Source organism: Tympanuchus pallidicinctus, unplaced genomic scaffold (assembly GCF_026119805.1).
Source record: "Tympanuchus pallidicinctus isolate F22 unplaced genomic scaffold, pur_lepc_1.0 scaffold3, whole genome shotgun sequence".
Taxonomy (NCBI): Eukaryota; Metazoa; Chordata; class Aves; order Galliformes; family Phasianidae; genus Tympanuchus; species Tympanuchus pallidicinctus.
The window spans coordinates 15,079,427-15,107,021 of NW_026294747.1; the positions used below are offsets into that span (position 1 = coordinate 15,079,427).

Here is a 27,595-nt window from a genome sequence, read left to right on the forward strand (position 1 = left end):
TCCTTCCACAGCTCCACGCACCTGTCCTCACCCAGCCCGCTGCTAAGCTCCTCTCAGAAACCTCTGCAGAAATAGACGGGTTCTTATCTTTCATCTCGAAGATCAGTCACAAAACCAATGAAGTTAGAAAAGACCTCTAAGATCATCTTAGTCCAATCCTTCCCCACCAAGCATTTACCAATGCTGACATGTATTTACCCTGAGAACAGTTCAAATGAGATGAGCAGAATAGAGCCCAGCAAACAAACCCACGGCATACAGCACAGTCAGAAATATTTAATGTACCTTTACAGGGCAAAACAGACAATCTGCCACAGCCAGGTGAGTACATTGAGAAAGTTTTTATTAGAAGATATATTTTTGCCAAAATAAATACTTTTTTTCTCCAGAAAACATTAGAAAAAGGAAACGGGAGGAAAAAAAGCATCGGTTTAATACTGTAATTTCAAAATTACCGAGAACGCTACTTGAATACTTTGCTATGTAAATAACATCACTTGCATATGCTATTGCTGGTCAAGTTGCTGCTCTGACATCAGTGATTACCACAGGATTTCCACACGCATTGGTGTGCCTCAGGGGCTTCTTAAACTCAGTGACAACAGCAGAGTCCTGGCTGAGTTTCTATCTCAGCCACACAGCAGGATGGATGCAGTTAGAGACCGTCCTGCAGATTGGGCGCAGAGAAGCGTCCCATGGGTGGGCAAGGGGAAAGGAGGAAGAGAAGGAACAAGTCCTGGTGCATTCAGAAAGGCAGACACATCACGGACGTAGGGCAAGCAGAACCCACTGTGAAGGCACAGGGTGAGTTTGGCACAAACTAACTGGCTGGTGTGGCGATCAACCAAGGTGGTCCATTTCCTCATCATTTTAATGGGAAGACGAGAAAACTGCTGGAAAGAACTGTTGACAAGGCCCTCAAACTTTGGCAACATGCAGCACTGCCACCCACACCTACTCTTTGTAGAAATGGACCCATAAGGAAAACAGACACAAATGCATGCAGAGAGTTTCAGGGTTTCTTCCATAACTACTTTGGAAGTGACAGCTCTTCTCTCAAGAGAAGGAGTGAAAGCTTGGAAACTGGATTATTAGATTAGATTCTTAAAATGGACAAAAACAGTGGTAAGCATCTAAGAACTTGGGGGAACCCCAGAGCTGGCAGATGGCAACACCCTCTTATTCTCTAATCTGAGTGCTGCATGTACACGACTTCCCCCAGGAAGTCACGAGAAAGCATTTCCTAAGTCCTACTGACAGTCTGCAGAAGAATTTCCTCCTACCCCTTGAAAAACCAACCTGTGGAACTATTAACAGTAGGTCAGGCAGCAAACCGAATCCAAAACACCACACATGCGTGGGGGTTTACAGAGCATGCCATTGATACACACTATTGTGCACAGCATTGAACCACGTGTTGTACAGGTTAGGGACCTGTTAGATGCACAAGAAGTTGATTGTTAGCCATGTTAAAAGCAGCAAGTAGTGTCCGTATCATAGGAAGAAGAAAAAGAAAATGGATTCCTGAATGCACAGATCTTTTAAGTGAAACAATAGAAACTGCAAGGGTTGAAACTCTTGCAAAATTCAAGTGAATATTATAAGGATTTCAGATGTGGGCTGCAAGATGAACTTTTGGTCCAGGATCCTGACTTCTCAAATACCACATACAAGAGAGCACAGGCCCTGGCCACTACCAGCAGGCTTCCCAACCACACATTCTCTCCTTCCAGCTTGCTGATGTACAAAAAGATCTTATCTTTTTGATCCTTTGCAGTCTGTGATGAACTTCAAGGAAATCATGAAACTCTTCCTAAGGAAGCAGAGGGCAGTGTGCGGTATTTATTTTTGACAGATCACTTTCTTTACCTGAGCTTGAATCTACAAAACCAACAAGCTGTCACACAACAGCCACTTGGGAATACAAGCAAAAAGAGGGTTAAGAGAGTGGTACTTTCCCAAGTATCCTTCCACACCCTGCAAATTAACGTAGGGAAAACAGGAGTTTCCTCACAGAAGAGAAAGGCCTTTACATTTAAACCCAGGCTTTGATTTGTGGTTAAAGTCAGCAGTGCACAAAAGTTTATTATATTAACATCTCAGAAAGGAGCTAACAGCAGATGGGGTGCAAGAGAATGAAATTCAGGCCTTTTACCAGCCATAGCAGTTACTCTGTTGAAATGCGTGGACCAGAATCAGCAAAGCAAACCTTCTGGATCAGAGCACTGGAAGACAGTGGCACCAGCCCAGCTGGGTGTGATACACAAGAGGAAAGCAGGGGCCGAGGATGCCAAGCTGCAATTTCTTAGCATGTACTATTGCCAAAAGAATTTGGTTCAGTTTAGTGGTTTACATAAATCAGTCAGTGGTTTTACCAGTCCAGAAAGAAGGAAAAAATAAAAATAGTTGCAATCATTTTTCTCCACCCTTATGTTAACACAAATAGGCAAAGCCAAGAGGGCAGCAGCCTCTAAGCACGAGGTTTCCTCGTCTGGCTTTACCCTTCTGGCTTTACTTTTGGATGCAATGCTTTAATTTCATGCCACTAAACAGCTACACATTCTCACCAATTGCTCCATGTACACTAGGGACAGGAGATGCACATTCAGCAAACTAAGAAGGTAGCCCAGAGGAGTGGAAAACAATAAGCACTCACACCATATCACAAACACCTTATCTCAAACATATCCTGCTGTCACAAACTGACAATAGTTGGCTGCTGGTTCACCTTCACTACATTTATGGCATTCAGCTTGTCCCACAGGCTTTAGAAAAAATAAAAATACAAGACCAATATGCTTTATAATCCTATATTCCCAATCTGGTTTCAGAATCCTCTATATTCTTTTTCTCTTCCTCCCCATAGTGATTCCTCTACACCCTAGTTGCCTTAACTATGTGAAGCTTAAGAATAAATCTGACCGTAAGTGCAGGCCTACTTCATAAACTATGCAGGCCCTTGTTTTACACAAGATAAGCTACACTCAGGAAGGACTGTGGGCTGATATTTTCAGCCACAAGTTAGTATTTGTTCTGGTGTCTCTCAGACAGCATCAGCATCACAGCTGCCCACCGTCTTGCCTCCCAGACTGCAACAGCCACTGGTGAAGAAATGCTCTGGTGCTAATCAGTCTCTGCTACACGTACTCAAACCTCTTCAGGGCACAGTTATGCTGGTGGGAGACAGCACCCACCACCTCACCCACACTGCCTGTGGAAATGTAACTAAGTAGAGTCACTACCTTCTCCACCTATTAAAGTTTCTGAGGATATTTTCACTTTTTAAATCAAAGGGAGAAAATAGAGCATTATAAATTACTGTTCCACATACAGACTATGTACCAGCTTTAGACATCCTGTGCTGAAGCTCCCCAAAAGAGAGGGCATAAGTTTGCTTTGGCTAGTTGCATACTGTTTGTGCTAGGAGAGGTAGAAGATGCCTCACACAGCAAGATGTGCTGCAGAAAGAGATACCAGGAGCTGGCTTTGTGTCACAGTGCAAAGACTGAAGTACAAGCAAACCCCACAGGAAGCCACATCTCATCCTGGGAAGAACAGAGAGCTTATGTCTCTGCACAGCAAATCACAAGTAGACTGCTACTGATAAGGCAGAACCCAGACCTGCTCCAGCTTTTTAAGGGACAAGACAAGCACAGACAGTTCCAAGAAGACTGGCACATGCACCAGCACTGCTGATTTCACTTCCTCTTCTCGTGCTCCTGCTATAGACAGCTGCATAGCTGCACCAGTGAGCCACAACATAAAAGGCAAACTGTGAGGCTGATATAACTGCAAACCTGAATCTTTCTCATCCCAAATCCTCAAATAAAAGAGTTAAGTCCCTGCTTGACAGGAGGTGTCTTACGTGGCACCCACTCGGAATTTCCTTCCATTGCATGGTCCCTTAATGAGTGAAGCCCAACCCCTGCCAAAGGCAGCCACCTTCCCAGAACGTGCTGTGACACTCTACCACCAATCTCTCAAAGATAACATGACCCATACAATCTCACATTCCTATAAGCACTTCACATTCCTTCCCCACTGTCAACTGATGAACTGATCCTGACGTAGTAGGGCTGAGCTTTTCCAGTCTGACCCCACACTAATTCCATTAGCAGTGACAAGAATGAGGCTTCAAACTCCTCAAAGAAAAAAACTCAGCCTAAGTTACCGCTTTAAAATAAGCTCAATGACATTTAACACTCTAAGTTCAAGCTGCCAAAGTTCTATCAAAATGGAAATTACACAGGGAGAGTCCACAACAATATAAACCAGGATAAACACACTACTCTTCTACATTTCTGTGGCCCCAGTGCTGTCTGCAGAAGGGCCAGCTCTGGCTTCCAGTGGGGATGCAGTTAAGGGACAAAGACAATGATCCGGTGTCAAAGAATAAAGTCAAAAGGAGATTTGGAACATTGGTTTGGCAAGAGACTACTTATCCTTCAGCGGCACAAAGACCTAAGGGATGTCAGATGACTTGAGAAAAAACAGATTAATGTGCTCTAAGAGCCAAAGGAAGCTAAAAGCTATGAGAACTTGAGAGCATCAGCTACATCCCGATTATTTGGCGGTGAAAAGCCAACGGCAATTCAAAGTGCATTATTTGGGATAGCCCAGCTGGGTTATCAACATCAGCATGGCTATGGGCCATGGCCAAGCCTCAACACAAGTCTTGAGCAAGGGATCAGCCTCTGTGCTTTTGACACAGATTACTCATCCACAACCCAGCAGGCAACAAATGGCTACAGACAATTCCACCAGTCTCCATCCTGGGAAGTCCCCTTTGCAGCATATTCACGAGCACAGGGCAGCCTGCTGCCAAGGGACAAGACTGGTCTCACTCTTTATCTGTTTCCCTTCCCACCCATCCCCACCCCCTCCGCACAGCAGGCTCAGAAGAGTGGCAGGCACTCTTTTGCACAGTCCAAATGTGGAAGTTTCATCTGAAATCCTTCCCAAGGGAAGAGGGATGCCTGCATGTCCACATTGATGCAGAGTAAGCCCATCACAAGCTGACGCTGGTACTCCTCCCACTTCAGCATGACATCAGACAGGGAACGGTTGCTTCTCATCCATAAAGGCACTGCTTCACCACAAGGAGATCCTGGAGAAATTGGCAGGCTCTGGGGCCCACCAAGCTCAAGATGATAGTAAAGCCTGAAAGACAGACACGCAAAGAATTAGTATGTGGGACAGCTTGAGCAGGTCACCAGACCAGAGCTCCAGAACTGTAGAGATGTTTCCATTTCACCACTAACTGGCTGCATGGCCATAGTCCTTCACATCTCCCAGTTATTCAGATCATTAGCTCTTGCAGGAAGAATCAGTCTCTCGTGCTAGGATCTGAATCATAGCTAGGACCCTCTGCCTACTACTGTAATATTTTCCTATTCTCACCCAAGTCTTGCCTCAGCCTTACAGTAGGGAATTCAGCTCAGAAAAGCTGGTGCCAAGGCACACACCCACACACAGATCCAAAGCACTCTGCCACATCTGGGAAATCCTTTGATATTTCTTGGCCACTCCAGTGCATCCCCACTCCAAACCAAGCTTAGATCCCAAGACAAAAAAAGTCATTTGAGCTCAATTAACCCTTAGAAGGGATGTTTTGGGGACCCTGGACTGACAAACATCACAACTGTCTTCCACAAAAGGAAAGCAGAATAAGCTAGGATATTACAATTAGATATACATCTTCTGTTGTTCTATTGTTCTACTATCAGCTTCATTGTGAAGGTCCTGTAATGGGAAGAGAGAAGTAGACCATGTTCTGAGTCTACCAAACAGTTAAGGAGTGTACTCTATAGAAGTCAGAGGTAGAAAGGGAAATTGGGTGTTCCCCTACAGGACAGAGCTGTGGAGGAAAACAGCCATACCTGGCTGAAAGATGGCTGCCCAGTTTCTTCTTGGCTTTCTTCACAAGATAGTTGCAGATTTCAGTTATCTGCTCCCTCATCCATCTAATATCCTCAGGGATATCTGGAAGCCATTCCAGCAACCTGGAAAGAGACAGGAGACAAATTGAACCATACAAAGGATAGGAGGAAACACAGTGTTTCAGTGGCGGTTGCTGTACAGGTCATTTACACTACCACCCATAAAAGCAAATGGGAGAAGCTATGAAAGATGAGAATAGTGCAGGACTTAATCTTTACATCTGTGCCTTCCCTATTTTTCATTTGCTTTCAGCAACAGAATATTTTCCCAACCTAAGTCCATCACAAACCTTTGCTTTCAGCAACAGAATATCTTCCCAACCTAAGTCCACCACAAACCATCTCCTTTCAGAAGCCTTTCACAGGATACTTTGTACTAAGAACACATCTGACAGACCTGCCTTCCCAGCTGCATAAGTGTAGAGTTGGAAGCAACGGGACTACTCCCCCCTCACTTCAGAAGTGTCACATCTCATGAGATTCTCATTTTCATCTCTGCTCCTCTAGTTAAGAAGCTTTTCTCCAGATTCTGAAATATATCATTTTCTAAGGCAAGTTCCAGCATGCAGCAATCTTACTTCAAGCTGGCAGTACTGGCTGCAGCTAAATTACACATGAAGGTAGGGATATTTTTGCATATGGTTGTTAAGTAGCATGAACTCCTTCCCCAGGAACTCTGGCACTACAGTCATTAGAAAGCATCCTGCCTCCACCAGCTACATTAAATATTCAGCTGCACTAGATAGAAAACAACCAGAGGAAACAGCTGAAGGCACACCTGACAGTGAAGGAAACAGCAGACTCCAGAGGCAGCAGGTAGGGGACCATCATGGCAGTGGCCACACGTACAGGCAGCGTGTTGCTAATACCAGTCAAGAAACCTCTTCTTTCAGCACAAGCCTCCAAAAGAGCTGAAGACAAAAAAGAACATGGCTGAATCTCTCTTGACTGGGACTACCCCTTTCCTGCAGTCTCTCTTAAGTTACCCAGCCTGGTAGTCGCCCCTCCTCACCTTCTATTTTTTAAATGAAGTCTAGCTTAGGATAGCAATTCTGAGCACAGCTGAGGAACAACAACTTGTCGTTTTATTGAGCTCCTGAATGATACAAGCATCAAGATCCTATCCTTGCCTTATAGTGTAGAAGTGTCAAATGAGGCACCGTCTGCCAGTTCAGCCTCCACACCTTCATATCCAAGCTCTTACTTTATCTAAGCACCAGCAGGTGTTCAATCCCCAGATACCAACAAGCAAGACCCACATCCCAGCAGTCCTTTGATACAGACCATGCAGCACATGAAAACAGCAAAGGTTCTTTTCCTTTGGACCATACCTTGGTTCAGTTTGGGAGGTAAGTGTTCAAAGATGTGGTCTTCAACAACAGCAAGGGCAGTGTTGTTTTCCATCTGGTCCTCAGCTTCTTCTTCCTCTTTCTTCTCTCCTGGAGGGGCTTCTATTGCAAGGAGAGGACCAGCAGGACTTGGACGATTAAGGTGAAGGAGACCTGAGAAGCAATAAAGATTATACAAGTTAGCTACTCTTTCTTGCCTGGCACTTAAAATATCACTCTTCACTTCACCCACCTCCCAAACAGATGGACATAACACCCTGTCTCTCATCTGTTTCAATCCTTACCACAGCGTGTAAGAAATCCGACTGCTTTAACATCAGCATTTTTCCCCCCTCCCAGAAATTCTTAGATTTCCCCTCCACGCACTGCAGAGGGCCGTTTCATAGGGTTTTGTTGCTACATATTTCACCAGCAACCAATCCACATTCCCCTCCCACAGCTTAATCCACAGAGCTGCATGACTGCTCTTATCCTAGTCAAGTACACCCCACAAAGCAAACAAATGTGTTTGGTCTGCTAAATCGACACTAGGTGGCATCAAACACCCTCAGCCTGCAACAGCAATTCAACGCAGGCAGGGAAGCCCAGGGGTGGAACGTCAGATTTGCAAAAGCGTCAAACTGCCATGCCCTGGGGGCTGCTGAGGGCGTGCCAGCACTCTGCTCTGCTCTGCCTCCTTAGGCTTACCCTAGCTGCACACAGAAGGGCACTGGCTTATCGGCTGACACTCCAAACGGCAATGCACTCTGTTGGCATAACACACTACATAACTTCAACACTCAGTCGTGCCCAAGCCATTGCTCTTTCCTCAAGGTACTCAGAGTTCTTCTGTATTGCAATGAAGAGGTATCTAGTCCATCTGTGTGACCTAAAGAGCTAAAATATCCTTATAAGTGGAAATTCCACATTCAGATATCTGAATCATGCTCCTTGATCAGTTTTGTCCTTCCACCTTTTAAACCCACCACTAACTAACCTCAGGGCCAGGTCACAAAGCCTGGCACCCAAGAGACAATTCAGCACACCCCACAAACACTCAGTGCCTTACCATTCTTCTTCAGGAAGTGCAGTGCATCCCGATAGCCCTGCTTGCACATATCCCGCAGCACCTATGGCAGAGGTAAGCAAAAGCAATTCATTTGGAGGCTCTTCAGCTGGGCAGAGCAAGCACTCAGCTCAATGCTGACTTGAGAGAAATTGTCCTGCTTTGAGCATGAATAAGAGTAGTAACATGAAGGCTTTGGATATGAGCATCACTCGATAATTCAAGTTGGAATACTACCAAATACAAGCTTGAAGTTGCAGCCACTTCATTTCCCCATCTACAGCTGACACTGCTATAGGCAGCTGTCTGGAATTGAGTCCAACAAGTAGCCCAGAATACTTCCCTGCAGACACCAGGAAGTGCTGCTGTGCTCACGCACAAAGCCAGCAAGACTAGTGAAGAAGGAGCAAATAAAACTTGGGCAAGTGATTCGGGATGTGGGTGCATGCTTACTGTGCCCAAATGCCAGGTCTAACGTTGCATTTGCTCAGAAGCAGAAGCACACAAAATTGTTAACAGTGCCACCTGCTTTTCTGGCTCTTTTTAGGAGAGACATTTTCTGGCTTTGAGCTGGTACCTGTAGCATGACCTCTAAAAAAAAACATGAGCACGTTAGTTCTGAGAGCTGATAGATCCTTATTTAGAAGTGAGCCTGGCTTCCTGGCAAATGCCACTTCAAAGAGTCACATGGGGATCTTCTTGAACAGATTACAGATCTTAAAGTAGCAAAATTAAACCAAGCCACTGATACAATTTTGTGCAGATATTCAAGGTTTGCCAAGTCACTGGATTACTAAATGTCAAGGCAAAGAAATAGATGGAAAAGAAAAAAAGTGCCTGTGATCTTCTTCTGCTGAAGCACACATGACAGTTAGTGTCTAACCATTTTCCCCCAAGTTCTGACACTGCCAAGAACCTCACCTGTGGCTCTGGAGGAAAGAGGGCCTTTGAGAGGCGGTAGAGGTTGCGAAGGTTGAACTGGATGCTTGTATTTGTGACTCTCAGCTCATGCATGTTTGTGGAACTGTCTCGTGGGCAGATATCACTCTCTCCTGAGAACGGAGACACCGTGATCGTGTTCTTCAGCTCGTATCGTGGCAAGTTGTCAGAAATTCCTCCATCAACATATCTCTGAAATAAAGAGAAATTAAGCACTCTTTATTCTCGTAATTGATCAAGCTTTTCTGCTCTGCGTCCCCATTCACATCCGTGCCAAAAACTTTGGGAAAGAATGAACAGCATCCACCAGAGCTGGGAGAGTTGGAAGTAGTGACAGCACACCTGTGTTGAGTATTACCTCCTTTTGCTATGTGACTTTCCTCCTAGGAAAGAGTGTTTTGACCACAAGCATTCAATGACAAAAGCACAATTCACTTGTGTGACTGCTGACTTAGATCTGCCACAGGGTTTGAGTCACATTCATTCCAACAGTATGACACACCAACAACCACCTGCAATGCAAACTGATCTCAGCTGTCACACTGAGACAGCGAGACATTTTTACTTGCGTTCAAAACGAATAGCTCAAACACAGGTCCTCACTGTCACAGTTTGTTAACTAAGAAGGAAAACACTTTATTTGTTGCTAGGAAGCTAATCAAGCAGAATTCCAACACATGGGTACACGTTTATGGTCCGCTAGCTTTGGTGTGATAACAGAGTACAAGGGACTCAGGTTTTGCTCCTAACAAGAGTTCTTATCAGAGAACGTTCTGTACATACATACTATAAACAGTTCCATTCCCCCTGTTGGAAGGACAAACCCAGCAGTATGTACTCCAAGTATTCTTTAATGTACCATAATTGCACAAGGAGCTGAGCAAGAGAATCCCTATCAGAGGGCTCTGGCAGAGCAAGCTATATGCAGAAGATGGAGACACTGGTCAAGTTGAGAGAGCATCAAGCTTGAGATCCTTGCAGAAACAAGACTTGAGCTCTTGTGTACCTCTGACAAAAATGAGAATGATCAGTATCATTCTATCATATCTATCAACTCTTATAGAAGAGTTGATCTGCTGTTTAAAAAGTCTTTCCTTTGGGTGGATTCAGAAGTAAATCAGTGTGCATTAGCTACGAAGCCCCTGAAGCAGCAGCTGTAACACCTAGCTCTCCACTGGTTGGGCAGCTGAACAGGCAAAAGGCAAAGCTGACAGATGCTGATTCCCAGCAAATTAGGGAAATGCTGACCAGAAAAGGATGTGCTTTAATTCTACACCCTGCTTTGCCTCACCTATCAGGCAGTCTGACCACTGATACTAGTCTCTCGCTGCACAGCCACAAAATCATGGAACAGTTTGGGAAAACTTAGGAAAATACTGTCTGCTTTGCCTAGAGAGTGCCTGCCACTTTCTCTGGAAGGCACACATGCTGACCTCTCCAGGTAAGCTGTAAGAGTTTGATGAACAGTTCATAGGCTCCTGGACTTCAAGCGTGCAAATGCAGCTAGAATTCAGCTCCCATCCAAGCAACAGGATCAGAGTGGACTACACAGGGGGCTTCAAGAGGGCAAACTAAACTGCAGGACTACCTCTGTGTACAGGTTCAAGAGAAGTGGCTTGTAATTCCAGTTGTAGGCTACAGACCACAGTTAACTCATAGCACAGAGCATTTCATCCATGCCAGGCCTTGTTACCAAACACGGTATCAAGACAGACATGGGTAGTGGCTCCTGCATTACCTGGGTTTGGAGAGTGAAGAAGGTAGAAGGACGAGATAGAACTCAAGGACACACGCACCCTGCTGGAAACAGCAACTTTCACTCTGCCTAAAGAAGGCAGAGACGAATATTTTGGCCAATCAGCTGAGACAAAGCTAGCCTGTGCTAAGGATGCAGAAACATAAGTTTTCCAGAGGGTGGTAGCAGAAGCTAACAGATGTTATTTGAAAGACGCCTACAATAAAGCTAGCAGCCAAACCCTGCGCTGAGATCAAGGAACACACATTCAGACCCTGCCTTCTGGCCCATTCTGCAAGCAGCACTGTTTACGCTTCTTACTCAAGGTCAGCCAGCACTTCTTTGGATTTATCTGAACCTCTCACCAATCCAAGGCTGACCCCTCCACAGTCTCTTGCAATGCCACGAGCAGCATCAGCGCCACTGGCTGCAGCCTCAACCTACCTGCAGGTGTAAGCAGCAACTCCTGGGGACAGCCCACAGTCTGAGATTATTCCTGAGGTCCCCAAATCCACTCTCTTACTGAGTCCTCTCCATCCCTGGGACACGCACTCAACAAGAACAACAGCTAGCTCTCTTCTACCCTTTTTAAGGGTTCATCTCACCCACATGCCACAGAAAGGTCACAGCTAGAGAGCATGTTTTCAGGTCAGTAACTGACTCTTTAGTTCCTCAGTACTTAAGAACTCATTTCTCCTTCCCTCCCACCCATCTTCATCATCCCCTCCGTAAGGAGGCTAGAATTACAAAAAGCAAATACTGGAAAAACAGGAGGGAAAAGAACTAATTTGATAAGGACACTGTAACTTCCACAGACATACTGCCTTGAAAACAGATACCTGTGAGTTGAGTTGGCCTGCCATTCTGTTTTGTGGTAAATAGAGTCATTAGTTGTGCTAGGAACCATGCAGTCCCATTTCAAAGCCTTTTCCCAAGTTCATACCCTATTTAATCTAGCCTTTCACCTCACCATACTGACTTTCAAAAATAGAAAGAGTCATTATTTTCTGGGGAAGAGGTAAAAATTAGTTTCCTCCTCTCATCCCACACCCATGCCCACCCTCCCCAGCCCCTGGTTTTCCCCAAATGGAAACTTCACATGAGAATTCACTCCCTGGTACACCAGAGCAGCTGCTAATTTCATAACCCGATTGCTGTACACTGTTCTGGAATTTTGTGATTTTTGCCTGAGCCAGGCTCACCTCAGTTAACACCAAAGAGGCCTTATGCAAGAGCCTCTGCTACATTCCCACCAGCTGTAGGACAAAAATCCAGACTGTAGCTGTTGAGCAAATGCCAAACCAGCATGATCCTGTCATTTCTTTGAAGGGCTAGACACTGATCATTTATTCTAGATCATTTCTCTGCTCAACATGCTTGCACAATACAAAAACAGTCTCGTTGCATATTATGCAGGAGCAAAACCGACCTCACTTGTAGGACACCTAACAGATTTGATACCTTGTCAGACTGAGGCATCTTGATCAGCTCATTTTGTGGGAAGGCAGGACACACAGATGTGAACAGCAGCTTTTTCTAACCTTTCAACTGGTTAGATTGCAAATAAGCTGTCTTTTACAGTGCATTACCTCACACACCACAATGGAAGCCCAAGCTCAGCTGAGGCCCTTAGGCATTACTGCTATATACAAAGATTCTCCAGCCCTGTGCAGCTTTCAAGCATTTTCATTTCTAACATGAACACACAAAAGGGAGAAACTGCTCTGGACGCTTGCTTGAACAGGAAAATAAAAAGAGCACATGCAGATAAAACATTCTCAGAGGAAGGACGTGAGGAGCGCCACGGAAAAGAGGCCAGCTAACAGCACTGGTGAAAAATCTTCAAAGGACACCAGGCTTGTAGGAAAGGAACACATAGCTTCTACCATGGAAACAAGTTCTTTCCACATGAACAATGGGTCAGAGCCTCAGTGCTGGAGGGTTTCACCAAGAAGCCAGGGTCCACTAAACCTGTCCATTAAACCTACTAAATCAGCCAGCACTTAAGTTAAATCAACCAGACTTCAGGATATTTTAGCCAACTGCAGGAGCTGAAAACAAGGCATATCTTTCACTAATATTGTTTATTTGGGAATTTCTCATGCTTCTTCAGGATAATTGCTGCTATGTTAAAAGGCAGTTGAATTGCCCAGAGTATTTGTTGTCTTATTTATTAGTACGTAATTTAATGAAGAAATATTTTAAGAGTCTTACCACTCCACGCAACGTTGGAGGTATCAGCCCACAATAGACAGGGATAAAGGTACTGCAGACACAGGCCTGAAGAAGAAAGAGATCCACATAAGAATGACATCAAAGCCTACTGAGTTAATCAGAGCTCCATAGGGACACACACTGAGAATTATACCACATTATGAAAGACATTTGGAGACGAACGCAAAACAAAACAGACTGCAGTTCTTGCCATGCAATAAGCTTCGAGTCACCTGAATCAGTTCCTCCTTGGAATGGAAGTCTGACAGTATGACGTTTTCTCCATCAGACACTCGTGTGAGGGAAATACCCAGACGTCCTGCTGCCACCTCATGCCCATTCTCTGGCACAGTCTTGGACAGGCAGAGCCGAATGATCTTCACCAAGTTGAAAGAGGGGTGAAGTGGACCCAGGAACCTCTTTCGTGCTTCTTTAGACACTCGAATAATGCTGGCACCAGCCTCACCTGTAATGAGAAAAATTGCACTATGAAATGGTAGCAAAAAATCAGCCATTTTCACAAAATTAGATATAGAAAAATTTTGTACGCAGCTTTGCTATGAAGTTTCTCCCTATTTGCTGATATAACTCAAGATAAGTGTCTACAACAGGCACAGTTACTGAGTCTCAGAAACTAGCTGTGTTGGCACTCACAAACTTGCACTGCAAACAGCTACCCTCCTCTCACATATGCTCTGTCAAGCCAAGGATGACATGCATCTGGCTAAGGCCTCATGCTTTTCTAGGAGGTCCTGTTCAAATGAACAGCAGAGGGCTGGTGAAAAGATTAAAACAGAAAACGAGGTTATTTTGGGGCTTTGTTGCAATTGAGCTCATGGCTGAACCCATTCCAAAACATCCGCTTTTTTTTTCTCCATGAGAAACACCATCTACTGGCACTTTTGCTTATAGGCAGACTGGAATATGACTTCTTTCCAAGTGATCCATCATCGCAGCTCTGCTGGCAATGTCAATCACATCTCAGGTGAGCAAAATGGACGCTATGCTCCTTTAGGCAATCAGTGATTTAGAGAGGATTTGGTGCCCTGTCTCTTCTGTGCCCTATTTCACAGCACTAGAAACAGGCCCTGTGGGGAAGCAGGATTCACAAAGGCATGCCTGCTTTACACTTTCCCTCAGTGACCGAGCTGGGTTTACAGAAGAGAAAGCAGCTCATCTGCACAGCAGCAAAGGCAGCTGCTAAACCCATTATCTCATGGTCACTGGGAGTCCAGTCTGCCAAGAGGACCACAGCTCTGCAGTAGGAAAGAAGGCAAAGGACAAAACAAAACCACCAACCCAAGCCAAACCCTCCACACCCCGCACACTGCCCTTTGCACACACTGTCAGATGCCGCCCCATGTATCTCCTAGTCACAATGGGGTAGAAAGCATTCCTCTGAGTACAAGGCAATCACTGCGCTCTCAGAGACATAGTTATTATATATTTGAGAAAATTATTGAGGGAAGAATCAGAGAAACAGAAGGAAAACAGCCATGTTTTCACAAATCTTCCCTGCAGTCGAACTGAGATCTGGTTTTTGGACAAAGATGAAAGTTGCTATCAGTTCAAGCCAACTCTATTGACTAGAGACCTCTCTGTTTTCCTGTCTTCCCTCCCCAGCCCTGCAACCACAGCCAAGTTAGACCCAGGTTAATAGAGATAAGGGAAACAACACCCTCAACTCTGTATTGACACATCCCATTCTTTTGCAACACACGTGTGCCAGCAACATGTTTTCCCTTAATGCAGCCCGGGAACGTGATTTTGTGCGTAGGAAAGCCAGCAACACCAGCAGCTCAAGCAAGTTCAGAATGAGACCCTTGGCCATGACCAGAAACTCTGGGGTCAGGATTTAGGTAATGTGAGGTAGCAACTTAGCAGAAAATCCAAGTTCCCTTCTTTGAAGCAATTTTTAGCACTATAATCCCAGTCTTCTGCTCTTTCCTAAAGTAACGTTTAGCAGCCTAATTCTGATCTTACTTACTCAATTAGCAGTAAGCCACTGAGCCCAGCCTGTTCCAGATAGTAGCTGCATGGTTCAAGTTTCTTCCCAACACTAAGTAAACTCATTTCTGTGGGGCTGGCTTACAAGCACTGTGACATTAGCACTACATCCCTACAATACTTTTGCATCTTACCAGGTGAACAAATAACATGCAACAAAACCAAAAAGAATGAAAGAACACCAGTTTGGCACCTTGGCCACATGATCCTAGCAAACTCAGCTGCACTGGGAGGGCGACCAAGGAGCTGGTCCTTAAAGAAACATGCCTTCAGACTTAGAACCTGCCTGCAGAAAGATCTGACAGTGGTACTGAAAACAACCCCAATAAAATGGAGCTTATGACTAATGTCTGAGCAAAAGCCTGAGCTGGAAGTTGCTGAAGAAAACTGTGAAGACCTAAATGCACCAGGAAACAGCCTGTCTCAACATCTGAGGAAGAACTTCAGTTGCAGCTACCTGCTCAACCATCATCACACAGCCAAGTGGTGTGGGAGGGACATGGGAAAACAGGACAGAATAAGAATTACTGCTAGTCAGCAGTTTCACTTGTTTAATATCTTGGGTATTGCTGGGTGTTTTTTTATGTGTACATATAAACAGATTGTAAGAAGCAGCTCCTCAGGTATTTCAGCTTAAGGGCAGCTGTGATCCCGTTGGACTTGTTAGCTCACTAACACCAAAACTGAATGACTGAATACAGAATAGCACAGAAGGCTGAGAGAGGTACAGGGTGATCCGCAGCACCACCAGTTTTCCTGGAAATGAGGTCAGCTGAGGGTTCAGCCAAGGAGTCAAGTTTATATAGCTAAATCTATGACAGATGAGAAGCCCTCTTGGAAACTAGTATGGGAGAAGAAAGAGGAGGTGAGAGCGTGAGCAGAATTCGAGCTGGTTTTCCTGGAACAACTTTTGTAGTAGGGATGGGATTAAAATAACCTGCAGAGGGAGAAGCAGCTGAATGAGAAGTAGCAGAGAAAGAAATCCTGCAGGGGTCAGCCACAAACTGTCTGCTCTTACCAGGATTAGCCCAGTGCTGATTCCAGTTCACAGAAAAAGTCTCTCACAGTTTTTGAAGGATCAAGTGATTCGGGATATAGAGACATGTGGAAAACCTACATGAAATTTCTTTTCCCTTCTGGGGTACATTGTAAGGAACACCAACAATCTCTAAGAGTTCGTATTGATTGCCAGGAAAACATCCTTCTCCCATTCAACAATTTATCCAACATTTATCCTCACACAGATTTAGTAACCATTATTCCTCTTTAAAAAAAATCTATAGAAGGAATCTTTTCAGTAGAAAAGACACATCCCTTCACACTCCTCCCTTCCTGCACTGCCATCCCAGCACACACTGCTAACCACAAGGCTGAATACTGCAGGGCCATCCTCCTGGTTGTGACAATGCACGGAAGCATCAGACAGCTGAGTCCTGAACCACCTGCTGGGGAAGGAAGGCCAGAGCATCTGCAAGTTCAGCCTGTGACCCTCCTGCAGTAACTAGAAAGAGCAAGATACAGCTACCCAAGCAAAAAGACTTGCAGGCAGTTGCTGGTTCACGTTTCATTTTTAAGCTATGTCAAGAGTTTCACTCCAGCTTATTGACCTGGCAAGATCAGTTCCCTTAAAGAACTGGCTCTCACTCCCAGACACACTCAACTCTAAAATGAACCAGGTTCAAAGCCTCCACTGCCTTGCGTTCTTAGGTATGCCTGCTCACCTTCCACCCAGAGAGGTTAAATTACCCTTCTCACCTTCTACCCAGAGAGGTTAAATTACCCTTCTCTAACCTCAGAAGCATTCAGCAGAAAGTACCATTTATCACTGTATACAAAAGCCCATCAGCCAAAGGAGAGTCTGCTACTCCTTTGCCCTGCAGGGAGAGAAGAGCTGAAGAGCAATCACAAAATGGATGTGATGCTGCAGGAAACACCATTAATTGGAACTATGAGATCTGAGGCAAAGTCTTCTTCAGCTCTGTGTGGCACATGTAGATGAAGGCTATTGCAAGAGTTAAACATCCCATGGAACCTCCCGTGGGATGCAGTGTGGGGTGTCAGTTGCTATGGGAGAAGGTGAGCAGAGAAGAGCCTCTTCTGACCTCTCCAGCAGCAGAGCTTTAGCACCAAGGGCACAGTGACGCTTGCCTGCTGACATCAGGTCACACTGATATCCATTTTCCAGTCACCAAAAGGACAGATGACCCACGAAGTATTTCACATGGAAAAAAAGAGCTTAAGAAAGAAACAAAAATAGGAGCAGAACAGGCTGAAGAGGCAGAGGGGCATTCTGGTCATTCCGACAAGCAGCTCCCTCTGGAAGAGCTCCACATCAGTACAAAGTTCATCCTCTGTGCCAGGGACATTCCTGCTCCCCAGCTAAAGCGGTGGTAAACAGGATGCAAGCTGAAAGTCTTTCAAACAGGGATGGAGAACAGAGAATGGCACGGCCAGGTGCAGGGTGGATACAGGGAATGCATCCTCATCCCTTTGCTAGGTGGTACACACAGGGAAGTCATGGCCATGGTGTGCAGCACCAAAAGATTCTTGCTAAACCTGTGTTGTATCCAGAGCCAACGAGAACTCAGAAATCTTTCTACACATCAGCAAGGCACCACTCCTCTCTCCTCTGTCCTATTTCCCAGCCTCCAGACGGGACAGACACTTAAAGCTCTGAAAGGAACTAGCAGAAAGTGCAGGTGCTAATGGCACTCCCGAGAGCTCAATGGCCTGACCAAGGTATTTTGGCCACAAGATTTCCAGGACAGGAGCCAGCTGCTTTGTACCATAACAAGGGACCTCACTTCAGAGCTGCCTGCAAGGTGGTGTTGCACAGAGCCCATGTTCAGCTATCTGTCTAAAGTGAGGTTTGTGTGGTGCTTGGCCCACATGTTCTGTAGGAAAGCCTCAAAAATTCCAAGGAATTTTGCTCTCAATTTGGGTGGCAACTTCACATGACTGGAACTCTTGAGTTTCACATTGATAGACCCCTGCTTGGTCCTGAATCTAGGATTAAGAGTCAGAAGGAATTTACCAGCATTACTGCCCACAAGGCTAATTTAGTTTGGTTGCGTGTTCATTGCTGCTACTTCAGCTGTCCCAGCAACTCATCCTTGGAACAGCTAACAGCCAGCCTGTAGTCATGAGCACAGAATTCAGAACTGTCCTACGTTCATCCTGAGTACCAATCCCCAAGCTGCTCCAGCTCAATCTGTGCAGCTTCTGCCTCTTTGCTGAATTCCGAGTGAGCAACAGATGCTTTTCCTGCCCAGCCTCTCCCAGAAGATGATACAGTCCCAATTAAAACATAATCCTATCACCAGCCTAAAAACATTAAGCTGTAAGCAAGAGACAATGAACCAGAAGTCTGCAAGTTGACCACTAGGAAATAATTAACTGAGACAATTTTGTCAGATATTTCCTCTGAATGTCCATTTGCTCAGCAGAAGGAAGAGCAGATAGCAACACAGTGGTGATCTAAGGACAACTCCGGCTGAGCTTCATGCTTGTGCTGAAGCAAACTGGTTTCCACCCATTGCTTCCAGAGAACAAGAACCAGACAGACCTTCACATGGGCTGAAAGAAAGCCAACTCGGGTAGTCAGGTTCTCATTCCACACATCAGTAGTACTTGGAAGATGTCAGAGGGGGTAGGAGAAAGGAGGGGATGAAAAAGATAAATTAATGCCAACAGAAAATAAGAACAACAACTTAGGATCTGCCCCTGTGAGACATTTTCGGGTGATGTGCATCCTACAGCTGGAGACAGGTTCTCAATTTCAGGCTGAAATCCCAGAAAAGCATTGGTGGCAGTGGGAACTATTCCTTACTTGCCAGAAGTTGTATCTATCCCACTAATTAACACAAAGTAAAACTGTCCTTTATTAAAAACTTAAGGTTGGGAGAAGGCAGCTAGCACTGTAACCTTCACAGGCAGCAGTTCTTGTCACATCTGTGCACTTCTTCCTACAAGCTGATAATAATATTGAGAAACATCACGTACCAGAACAAGCTGTTCTTTTGGGACTTCCCTAATTTGTGTTGATCCGAGTTACATTTATGTTACTTACATTTAAGGTTCTCATTCCTTCTGTTGTACTATTTTGCCATCAGATAAGCAGCAGCTCTGATGAGTTAGATCCAGATAAGAGACACAAGAAGGAGATTTTGTTTTTGACAAGGCAGAGGCAGTAGACACAGCTGTGCCCACAACACATCCTTAGTCTGAGAGCAGCCCTCTCATACAACTGGCTGTTTCCACTGGCAGGTTACCCTTCCTACTGGGGCTTTACTACAGAACTAAACAAGTGAACTCTTTTGCAAGTGAGATTCCTAAAAAAACCTGGCCACAAATAATGCTCTCTCTCTTTGCTCAAGAGTAAGAGGCACCAATTCATGCCCATACTGCAGTAACTCCCAGGGATCCCTCTCAGACTGTGGAAGGAGCATTCTCACCTTACGAGTAGGGCAAGTGGAAACACACAGACAGCTTTTCAAGTAGAGCCAGCTCCTGCAGCCAGAGGCAGATGCTGAAGGAAGGGCTCATCCCACAATTTCTGGCCCAGATATTCAGAGCACAGCATTGCTAAACCTACAAGCAGCACCAAGGTGCAGCCTGCAGCAGAAGGGTTAAGTAAATCCAGGTCAACTGCAACTGCCTAAGATGCACAAGCTTCTCATTAACATATTTGTTCGCTTCAAGTAAAACTAGGGGGAAAAAAAGCAGAGGGCTATTCTGTATTTATCAAAATAAGCCCTGAACTGAATGAGTCCATTTTTTCCCTGTAAGAGGAATAGTTATTTCTTGTGCACCAGCTGATAGATAAACCAACACTACTGCCACACCCTGGATATGGGGTGCAGATTTTCATGTACACAGTCCTGCTGCACTGGCACTAATGTTGACACAGCAAAGTCTAACCAACTAGCAAACACCCTGCAAACCAAAGCCCATGCTGTTTCTGCAGACACAGGCCTGGAGCATTTGCCTTGGCAATGAAAAGCAGAAAACACTGCAGCTTCTATGGGAAACAATCAATAGAAAAGCCCAGAGGCAGCTCAGGCCAGGCAGACAGACAGGATTTTTGACTGGCACAATCACAACAGAAATCACCACTAGCCTAATTTATTCCATTGTAATTCTCTAATACAAGGATTAACATTGCATTTCTGCTCAGTGCTTTAGGGAGAAAATAAATGGTATAATAGCACATGAAAGGGAAAAGTTGCTCGGCACCATAGGCAAGCTGAACTCAAAGTCCTATACTTGTTCATCCTTCAGTCCTTGCCAGTGTTTGAGTACAACTTAATCTGCACGTGGTGACAGGAGATTCCCACTATTTGCTATGAGCCAGAGCAACGCTGGGCTTTGGGTTACTTGCTTTTGAAAAGTACTCAGCAAGAAAAAGCTAGTGAAGGAGATCACATGAAGGGAGGGGGGGAAAACTGGACCCAAACTCAGGCCATTTCACACTCACACAGCACTCACACTCTGCCCTATACAGAGGCAGAAGTAGAACATCTTGCTTTATTTATCCTCGTGAAAACTACTACCACAAAGCCTCCAGTGGTTGTTACTCTGAACAGGAATTGGTGCAGAAGCAGCAACTATCACTTACAAGCACAACTTTATACACTACGCTCACTTTCCAGGGTCTGATGGCAGATCAGCAACACAGACCTCAGGATATAGTGCACCATTTCCACTTGACAGTGGAAGTACCACTGGAAGTAAGATGCTTTGGAAGGGAAGAGAGCACTGCTACATGACAGTAGAGAAGCCTCTTGGCTTTTCCTGCTGACAAATGCCAGCAAGGTTCAGCTAGCTTGCCTTGCCAAATACCTGCACCACAGATCCATTAAGACCAAAAGCAGAGGGAAGAGTCTTCATTTCTATTTTTAGAGCCTGAAGAATTAGCTTTCACTCTAGCTTTGCTTGACTTTACCATGCACTAACAACTACCCTCAGCTGGCTCACCAACACCAAAGCACTGCACATCACCACCTAGGTCTATATACAGCTTTTGGAGGTTTTCAGTCTAACCCCAACTGAATGCACTCCTGCATTCAGACTCTGCCATCAAAGGGCAGCCTTACTCCCTTCTCCCTATCTTTTCTCACTGTGTGCTTGTGTGGCTGCTAAAGCACTGTCAAGCCCTGGCAGAAGATGAGAAATGGCTCTGAAGTCCACTCCTGGCTCTGAGCCTGCTGCTCCACCTCACGCCAAGTACCTCCCCACGCAGCTCCATGCAGGCTGCTCACTGTGCCGGCTTTGCCCTGCCATCTCACACAGACCTGTTTGGTGTCACTTTACAGCCCTGAATTTTTCCACATAGTAACAATGAGTGGAGCAGGTTACAAGCAAGAGAACAAGAAACCTTGCTCCAAACCAGTCTTCAAGAAGGGATCTCATTCTTATGAAGGTTACTGAGGAAGCAATGTCAGGCAGACCACAAGGCAGGCTGCATTCCATGACAAGAATGGGGATTTACATACCTTTCATCCACAGATGTCAGCAGCAGTCCCCCCAGCAACATGAAGATGACTCAGGCTGTAAGCAGGACAGGAATCAACTACAGAAGGTTGCACAGACCCTTCTAAGAGATGGGACCCTGCACAAATCTTCCTGCAAGGCTGAGTAAGGAAGCAAGGAAGGCAGCAAGACAGATGTAGCAACATCCACCGGAAGCTCACATACACCAAACATCTCTATGTGCAGAAGCCAGTTTGCTTCCAATGATAAGTTTTTAACCCATCCCACTATATAACACCACTAGGCTAGTTAAGATACAGCTCCCCCATGCTCTGCAACAGGGCTCTAACTTTCTCCATGCATGACATAACTTGGACAGGACGAATCCACACACACCCTGCTGAATTATACACCAAAATAACTTTCTCACCGGGCCCAGCCCTGAATCAGCAGCATTCAAATAAGCCATCAAGAGCAAGTCTTATAATTAACATATGCTATGGGATCCTTGATCACCAGCTGCCACCTCTGTCTCAGGATTGTAAACTAGATAATCCCCAGGAGTATAAGTACACAGACACTGCCAGAGCCTCCAGTGTGAAAGTGGTACTAAATCCTTTAAATGCTAAGGCTTCCAAAACCTATCGGTCCACTCAAAGAACCTGCAGTGTATCAAGAGGAAGAGGATTATTACAGGAACACACAGCAGAAAGAAAGAGACAGATCATTAGAATTGGGCAACGGAAGCATGTGCAGAAGCATAGAGGATTCACTTGGAAAGTACTGGCCAGTTAACAACCCAGCCAGCAGAGCTTGGCTGAATGAAATTACCATTTCCCCAGCCCTTGCGTTGTCATTCTCAAGTATAGAACAAAGCAAGTGCAGCCAAGTTAAGAAAAAAAAAATTATCCCCAGCCATGCTGGTGAATACTTCACCCCCACTTCATGGAGGGTCCAGCTGTGGAGAATTAGCTCTGTATCTCCGTGCACGCATCTCTTCTTCAACTGACTGCACTGGGGCTGCTGAGCTCAGTAGAACTTTCTTCCCAGCTAAGGCCGTTGCAGGAGATACAGGAAGGGACTCATGTTTTGACTCCCACACACTATGGAGGTCTCCCTCACACACCTAGGAAGATCTACAGATCCCTCCCCACAGACACACTAAGCAGCATCAAACATGCTTCCCCCAAAATAGACTTCACAATTCATGCTCTAGCCAGCATACACTGGCATTACTCTGAGGACTCATTAGAAACTAAGCTGATTTATTCCCTTCAATCTGGGATTTGATGTTAGACTCCACACACAGAAAATAACCTCTGTGATCAGCTTTTAAGGCTTTGCATGCACAAGAAATAATTTCAGAATGAAAGATGTTGTTACTGTTCATTGATAGCAGTACAATTCAATTTTGAAAGGTAACTGAAAGGGTTACCCTCCTCATCCTTCCTCCATTGCTCAATAGAAAGAGTTCCTACAGTTCAGCAGTATAGTTTCCTGGTGGTCATATGATGACAGGTGACAAGCAAGCCTGACTATCAAATAACTGTTACTTTACCAGGGGACAAGGTTGGTCCTGACTGAGATACTAAAGGAAAAGAAAAAAAAACAAACAACCAAACAAACAGGAGTTTGTAAACAACTTATGGAAAGCTTTTCAAGAGTATTTCAAACAATGCTGCTCTACCTAGCAGATGTATGCTCCTTTCTGTACCAGAAGCATCTCCTCAGCTTGCTTTACTATTTTTGCTGGCACTGATGGCTGATTCACACTTCAGGACTAACTCCCACAGATGGGGGCTTGACAGGCAGCTTTGCTTCTGACAGCAGAATCCACCTCTCCTCCCACAGTAGAGGCATAATTCAGCAGTCCCCCCCACTCTCAGAAGAGAGCAGTACAGGACAATACTCACGTGCTGCACAGACAGCAGAGATGCTGTTGGTTAACTATGAGTCACAAGCATCACAAGCACAGTCCAGGGCCCAAGCATCAGCTCAAAAACAGCTTTTCAGTGATTACAGGTTTGCATCCCATAATTCATACCAGGCATTATGCCTCCAAAGCAAGCACACCAAATCCCATGCAGCTCAATGAAGTGAGATCATTCCAGGCCCTTAACAAAAATATACCTCCCTACTCTCATATGAAAGATTTTGGAACCCAACATTAAGTGTATTTTAGCATTACTAGTGACTGGAAAAGGACAGTCTTGTCGCATCACATGAGACAGTTCTACTCACCTAGGCCTCCCCCAACTTCAGAATTTAGTCTTGAGGGTAAGCCCCAGGCAAAAAGTTTGTGAAAAGCTACAGGATATGAGGTAGGCATAAGGAGGAGACCATAAAGCCAACAGGAAAGGAATTCTCACTTGCTTGGCACACAGAGGCTCACTTCTTAGTGTGCTGGGTTCCAACAAGCCCAGAGGAAGCAGGCTTGACAGAAGCCCATTTCCCAGACAAGCCTCTGGGCTAAAAAACCAACATGTTTATACATGGGAGACTGCCGAATGAACTCCAGCATCCACACAGATTATTCTAGTGGAGAAAACAATGCATTTTCCTGCCACTGAAAACAATAATATCAAAGGTGAAGAGAACAGTTCAAACACAGGTCAACACCATTGGCATAGCCCTGAAGAATTAATACAAGTCCCCCACAATTAGTAGTAAAGTACTCAACATGAGCAAGGTGAAGTCATAACAGACTATTAGTATCTCCTAGTCTCTTATTTCAAAATAAGGTCCTCTGCCTAGCTAATACCCATGTCCAATATTTCCTGACTTGCTGTACTCAAATGTGCCTTCAAAGTCTACGCTGAGCAATCAAGGCTGCAGAATATTTGGCAAGGGCATTCACTTCAGTGTTTGCCCACAACAGAGCCTTACTGCCACATGCAAACAACAGCAGAGTGCTCCCAGTTCAGGGTGAAATCAGAATCAGCTCAGAGGCAAGCTGGACTGGCACAGAGACCAGAAAAGAAAGACTGGATAAGAAACAAAATGGGATCATAGTCTATGAATAGACCCTGAAGTCCAGGGCAGTTTCTGTTTTCTCTGGTTAGGGTCTCAAATGATGGAAACTAGAAAAAACACTAAAGGAAAAACTTTTTCCACTCCTCCTCTGAAAGTATTTCTTTGCATTAAGATCACAACTAAGTACAGATAGAGAAAAGCACCAACCTTTATGTTACACACAGCCAAATAAGCAAGACTGCTGCTTGCCATCCATTCAGAGATAATATTTAGTGCTCCACTTCAGTAGACTGCACATTAGGCAGAGAAAAGCAGGATTTGCCATGAGCTTTAAAAAGCCCACAGGCTTTTTAAAAAGCCCACAGGTCCACTCAGGACCCTCCAACAGAGGAAGAACTGCTCTCCTAGAATGGTTTGCAGCTGTACCTCCTTTTCTCCCTCTGACCTCTTCTTCCCTATGAGCTCACCCCAACCTCTGGACCTCAGCCTGTAATCTGTACTGTCAGAATGGCTTATAAAAGGAACAAAGTGCAGCAACACCAGACCCCAATTGGGCACCCATCATCTGCTTTTACTTTCAGAAGTCACCTGTTCTTTATGTAAGACACATGCCAGCCACAGGCCGAGCTAAAAAAAAAAAAAGAAATAAAATGCCCAAGAGCATTCAAACTTGAGACATAATTTGAGTAGCCAAAATCCATGCCTTCGCTGGCTTTAAACATTTTTGCAGCGAGGGGAGCAGTAAATGTTACCTAAAAATGGCCCCTTATTCAATCCCCTTTTTCGTGCCTCTCCTTACACCTCAAAGGGAACGAGACAGGTAACTGGGTGTTGCCCTCTGTGAGGTTGTGGATGCTCTAGATATATAAATAGCAAAAACAAGGTAGACAAGATAAGAGACTTGCTCAGCCCTGTAATGGTGTCTGAGCCAAAGGGTTCGGGCAATGCCTTCAGCCTGTCTCATGTCGGTGCCACACCTCTGCCAGTATAACACCAGGCCCTCCCAGCTCAGGAGCAGGCTGTGCAGTCAGCTCACCGCTACAAGCAGCAGCTACCAGAGTAACCAAATGCCAGCAGCTACCAGCAAAGGGACCCCAACAGAAGGGGTTAGAGGATGCCCATCTCCTCACCCCTGGGAAAGCCTGACATCGCAGCGCAACAGCCTTACAAACGCCAGGCTGAACTCTGAGCTGAGAGCTTCCTCCCAGTATGCTCCAGGAGCAACAGCCACACTCCATTGGTCGCTGCTGTAAACATAACGTTAAGGGGGAAAAAGTTCAAGCCTCACCGCACAGAAGCAGGTAACTTTGAGCTGCACGAAGGTGACGTTTTAGAACCTGTCCCCGAGGAACAAGGAGTGCCCTGGAGAGATCCCAGATGAGTTCAAGCAACCAACAGCTCTGGTTTCACTCAGCTCACGCTTGTTTCAGTTGTTTCTCTACTAAGCGCAAGAGTAAACAGATTCAAGACGCTTTTCTGCAATTCCTGTTCTCACAATAAACAGGAAAAGCTCCAAGCGCAGCAAACCCTATTGCGTCTTGACACCACCCGCCCCCCTCCCCCCGGTTCAACGGGCGCTTACCGAGGCAGGCGCCGCTGACGAGGGCGGTGGCGGTGAGCGCGCCGGCCGAAGCCCCGTACACCTTCCGGGCGTTGGCGACGAGGAAAGGGGCATGCTCCTGGAGGCAGCTGGCCACGCCGATGTGGTAGACCCCCAGAAAGCCGCAGCCGGCGAAAGAGATGTTCCAAGCCGAGTCCAAAGGGAACATGGCCTACGCAAAGGCGGGGGACGCCGAAGGGCACCGCTCACATCCCACCGCCCGTCAGCGGGCGGGCCAGAGGTCGACAGGAACCGCGAGCAACTAAACGGACGGAGCTGCCGGCGGCCACTCCGCTGCCGCGCTTATATGGGGCGGTCCGGTACGGCGCCCCGCCTCCAGACTGTGGAGGGGCAGAGCTGAGGGGCGGTGATATCGCCGCCCCTCAGCTCTACTTCGTAGGCGCAGGCCTCCCTCCGGAGAAGCTAGATCCCAAGGTAGTGAAAATGCCACATCGGTGGTGTTCATAAGGAATAGTTTTCAGCCAGAGCTGATTAGAGATGGAGCTTTTATCTATCAGTGACAAAGCTCGCGTGTACCAATGTCAAGCCTGTGACTAAATCACTCTCTCCTATCAATCTAGTAATCATCAGTCAGCAGTGTAATCACAATCATGTCCTTTCCCCTCAGTACCTTTGCAAAGGCGAAAAGCAAAACCACATCCAAGAACCACTATTTTCTGGAGTGATCTGAAGTGGAGAAATCAGGGAGGAAAGAAACAGTTATGTCTGCACTCTTTTCAGTATCCAGCCACAGCCATTACAATTCTGACAGAGAACAAGAACACCAGCAACTTTCACTACTACTGCTGTGCCACGATTTGAGATTAAGGAGTTGCAAGGTATTGGCACTGCCTCCTTTGATTTCACAGGAGGGCACCAAGGGTTAACTGCTAAAATAACAGCCAACCTGTGATCGGAGGATCAAAGTTCCAGCTGCCCTCTGCCCTGGCTTCTGGGAAGGGCGTTTTTCCTCTCAGTACAAGATAAAATCGTTTTTCCTACTTGGATTTCACCCATCTCAGAAGTCCTCTCAGAAGTACTTGCCACGCTTTATCCAGTGACTCATGGCCAACATTATCAGCTTGTGCCTTTTTTTTTTTCCCCTACAACTTACATTGCCAAAGAATTACAGTGCAGAGTGCTCCATGACCCCTCTCTCTTGAAACTAACTACCTGTGGAGACTTGGCACATCACATGTGCTGCCTGCACACTACTTGTGACAGCCAAAGACCTCTGTAAAGTCACCTGAAATCATCTGCTGGAACTGCTTCCTAACATACGATAGTTCCTAAGAGCAACTTTATAAAAGCAACACTTGCTTT

The 27,595-nt window shown here is 45.6% G+C and overlaps 1 protein-coding gene across 1 annotated transcript; it reads right to left on the minus strand.

Annotated features, from left to right (window-relative positions):
- Nucleotides 1-326: 326 nt before the first annotated feature.
- PNPLA2 (patatin like phospholipase domain containing 2) lies at nucleotides 327-26,573 on the minus strand. The gene is made up of 9 exons (XM_052692753.1): nucleotides 26,255-26,573; nucleotides 13,455-13,687; nucleotides 13,222-13,287; nucleotides 9,255-9,464; nucleotides 8,337-8,397; nucleotides 7,271-7,441; nucleotides 6,718-6,850; nucleotides 5,880-6,002; nucleotides 327-5,160 (listed from the first exon to the last, which is right to left on the minus strand). The coding sequence occupies exons 1-9, from the start codon at nucleotides 26,439-26,441 to the stop codon at nucleotides 4,896-4,898; spliced, it is 1,449 nt and encodes a 482-aa protein (XP_052548713.1). The 5' UTR covers nucleotides 26,442-26,573; the 3' UTR covers nucleotides 327-4,895.
- Nucleotides 26,574-27,595: the final 1,022 nt, after the last annotated feature.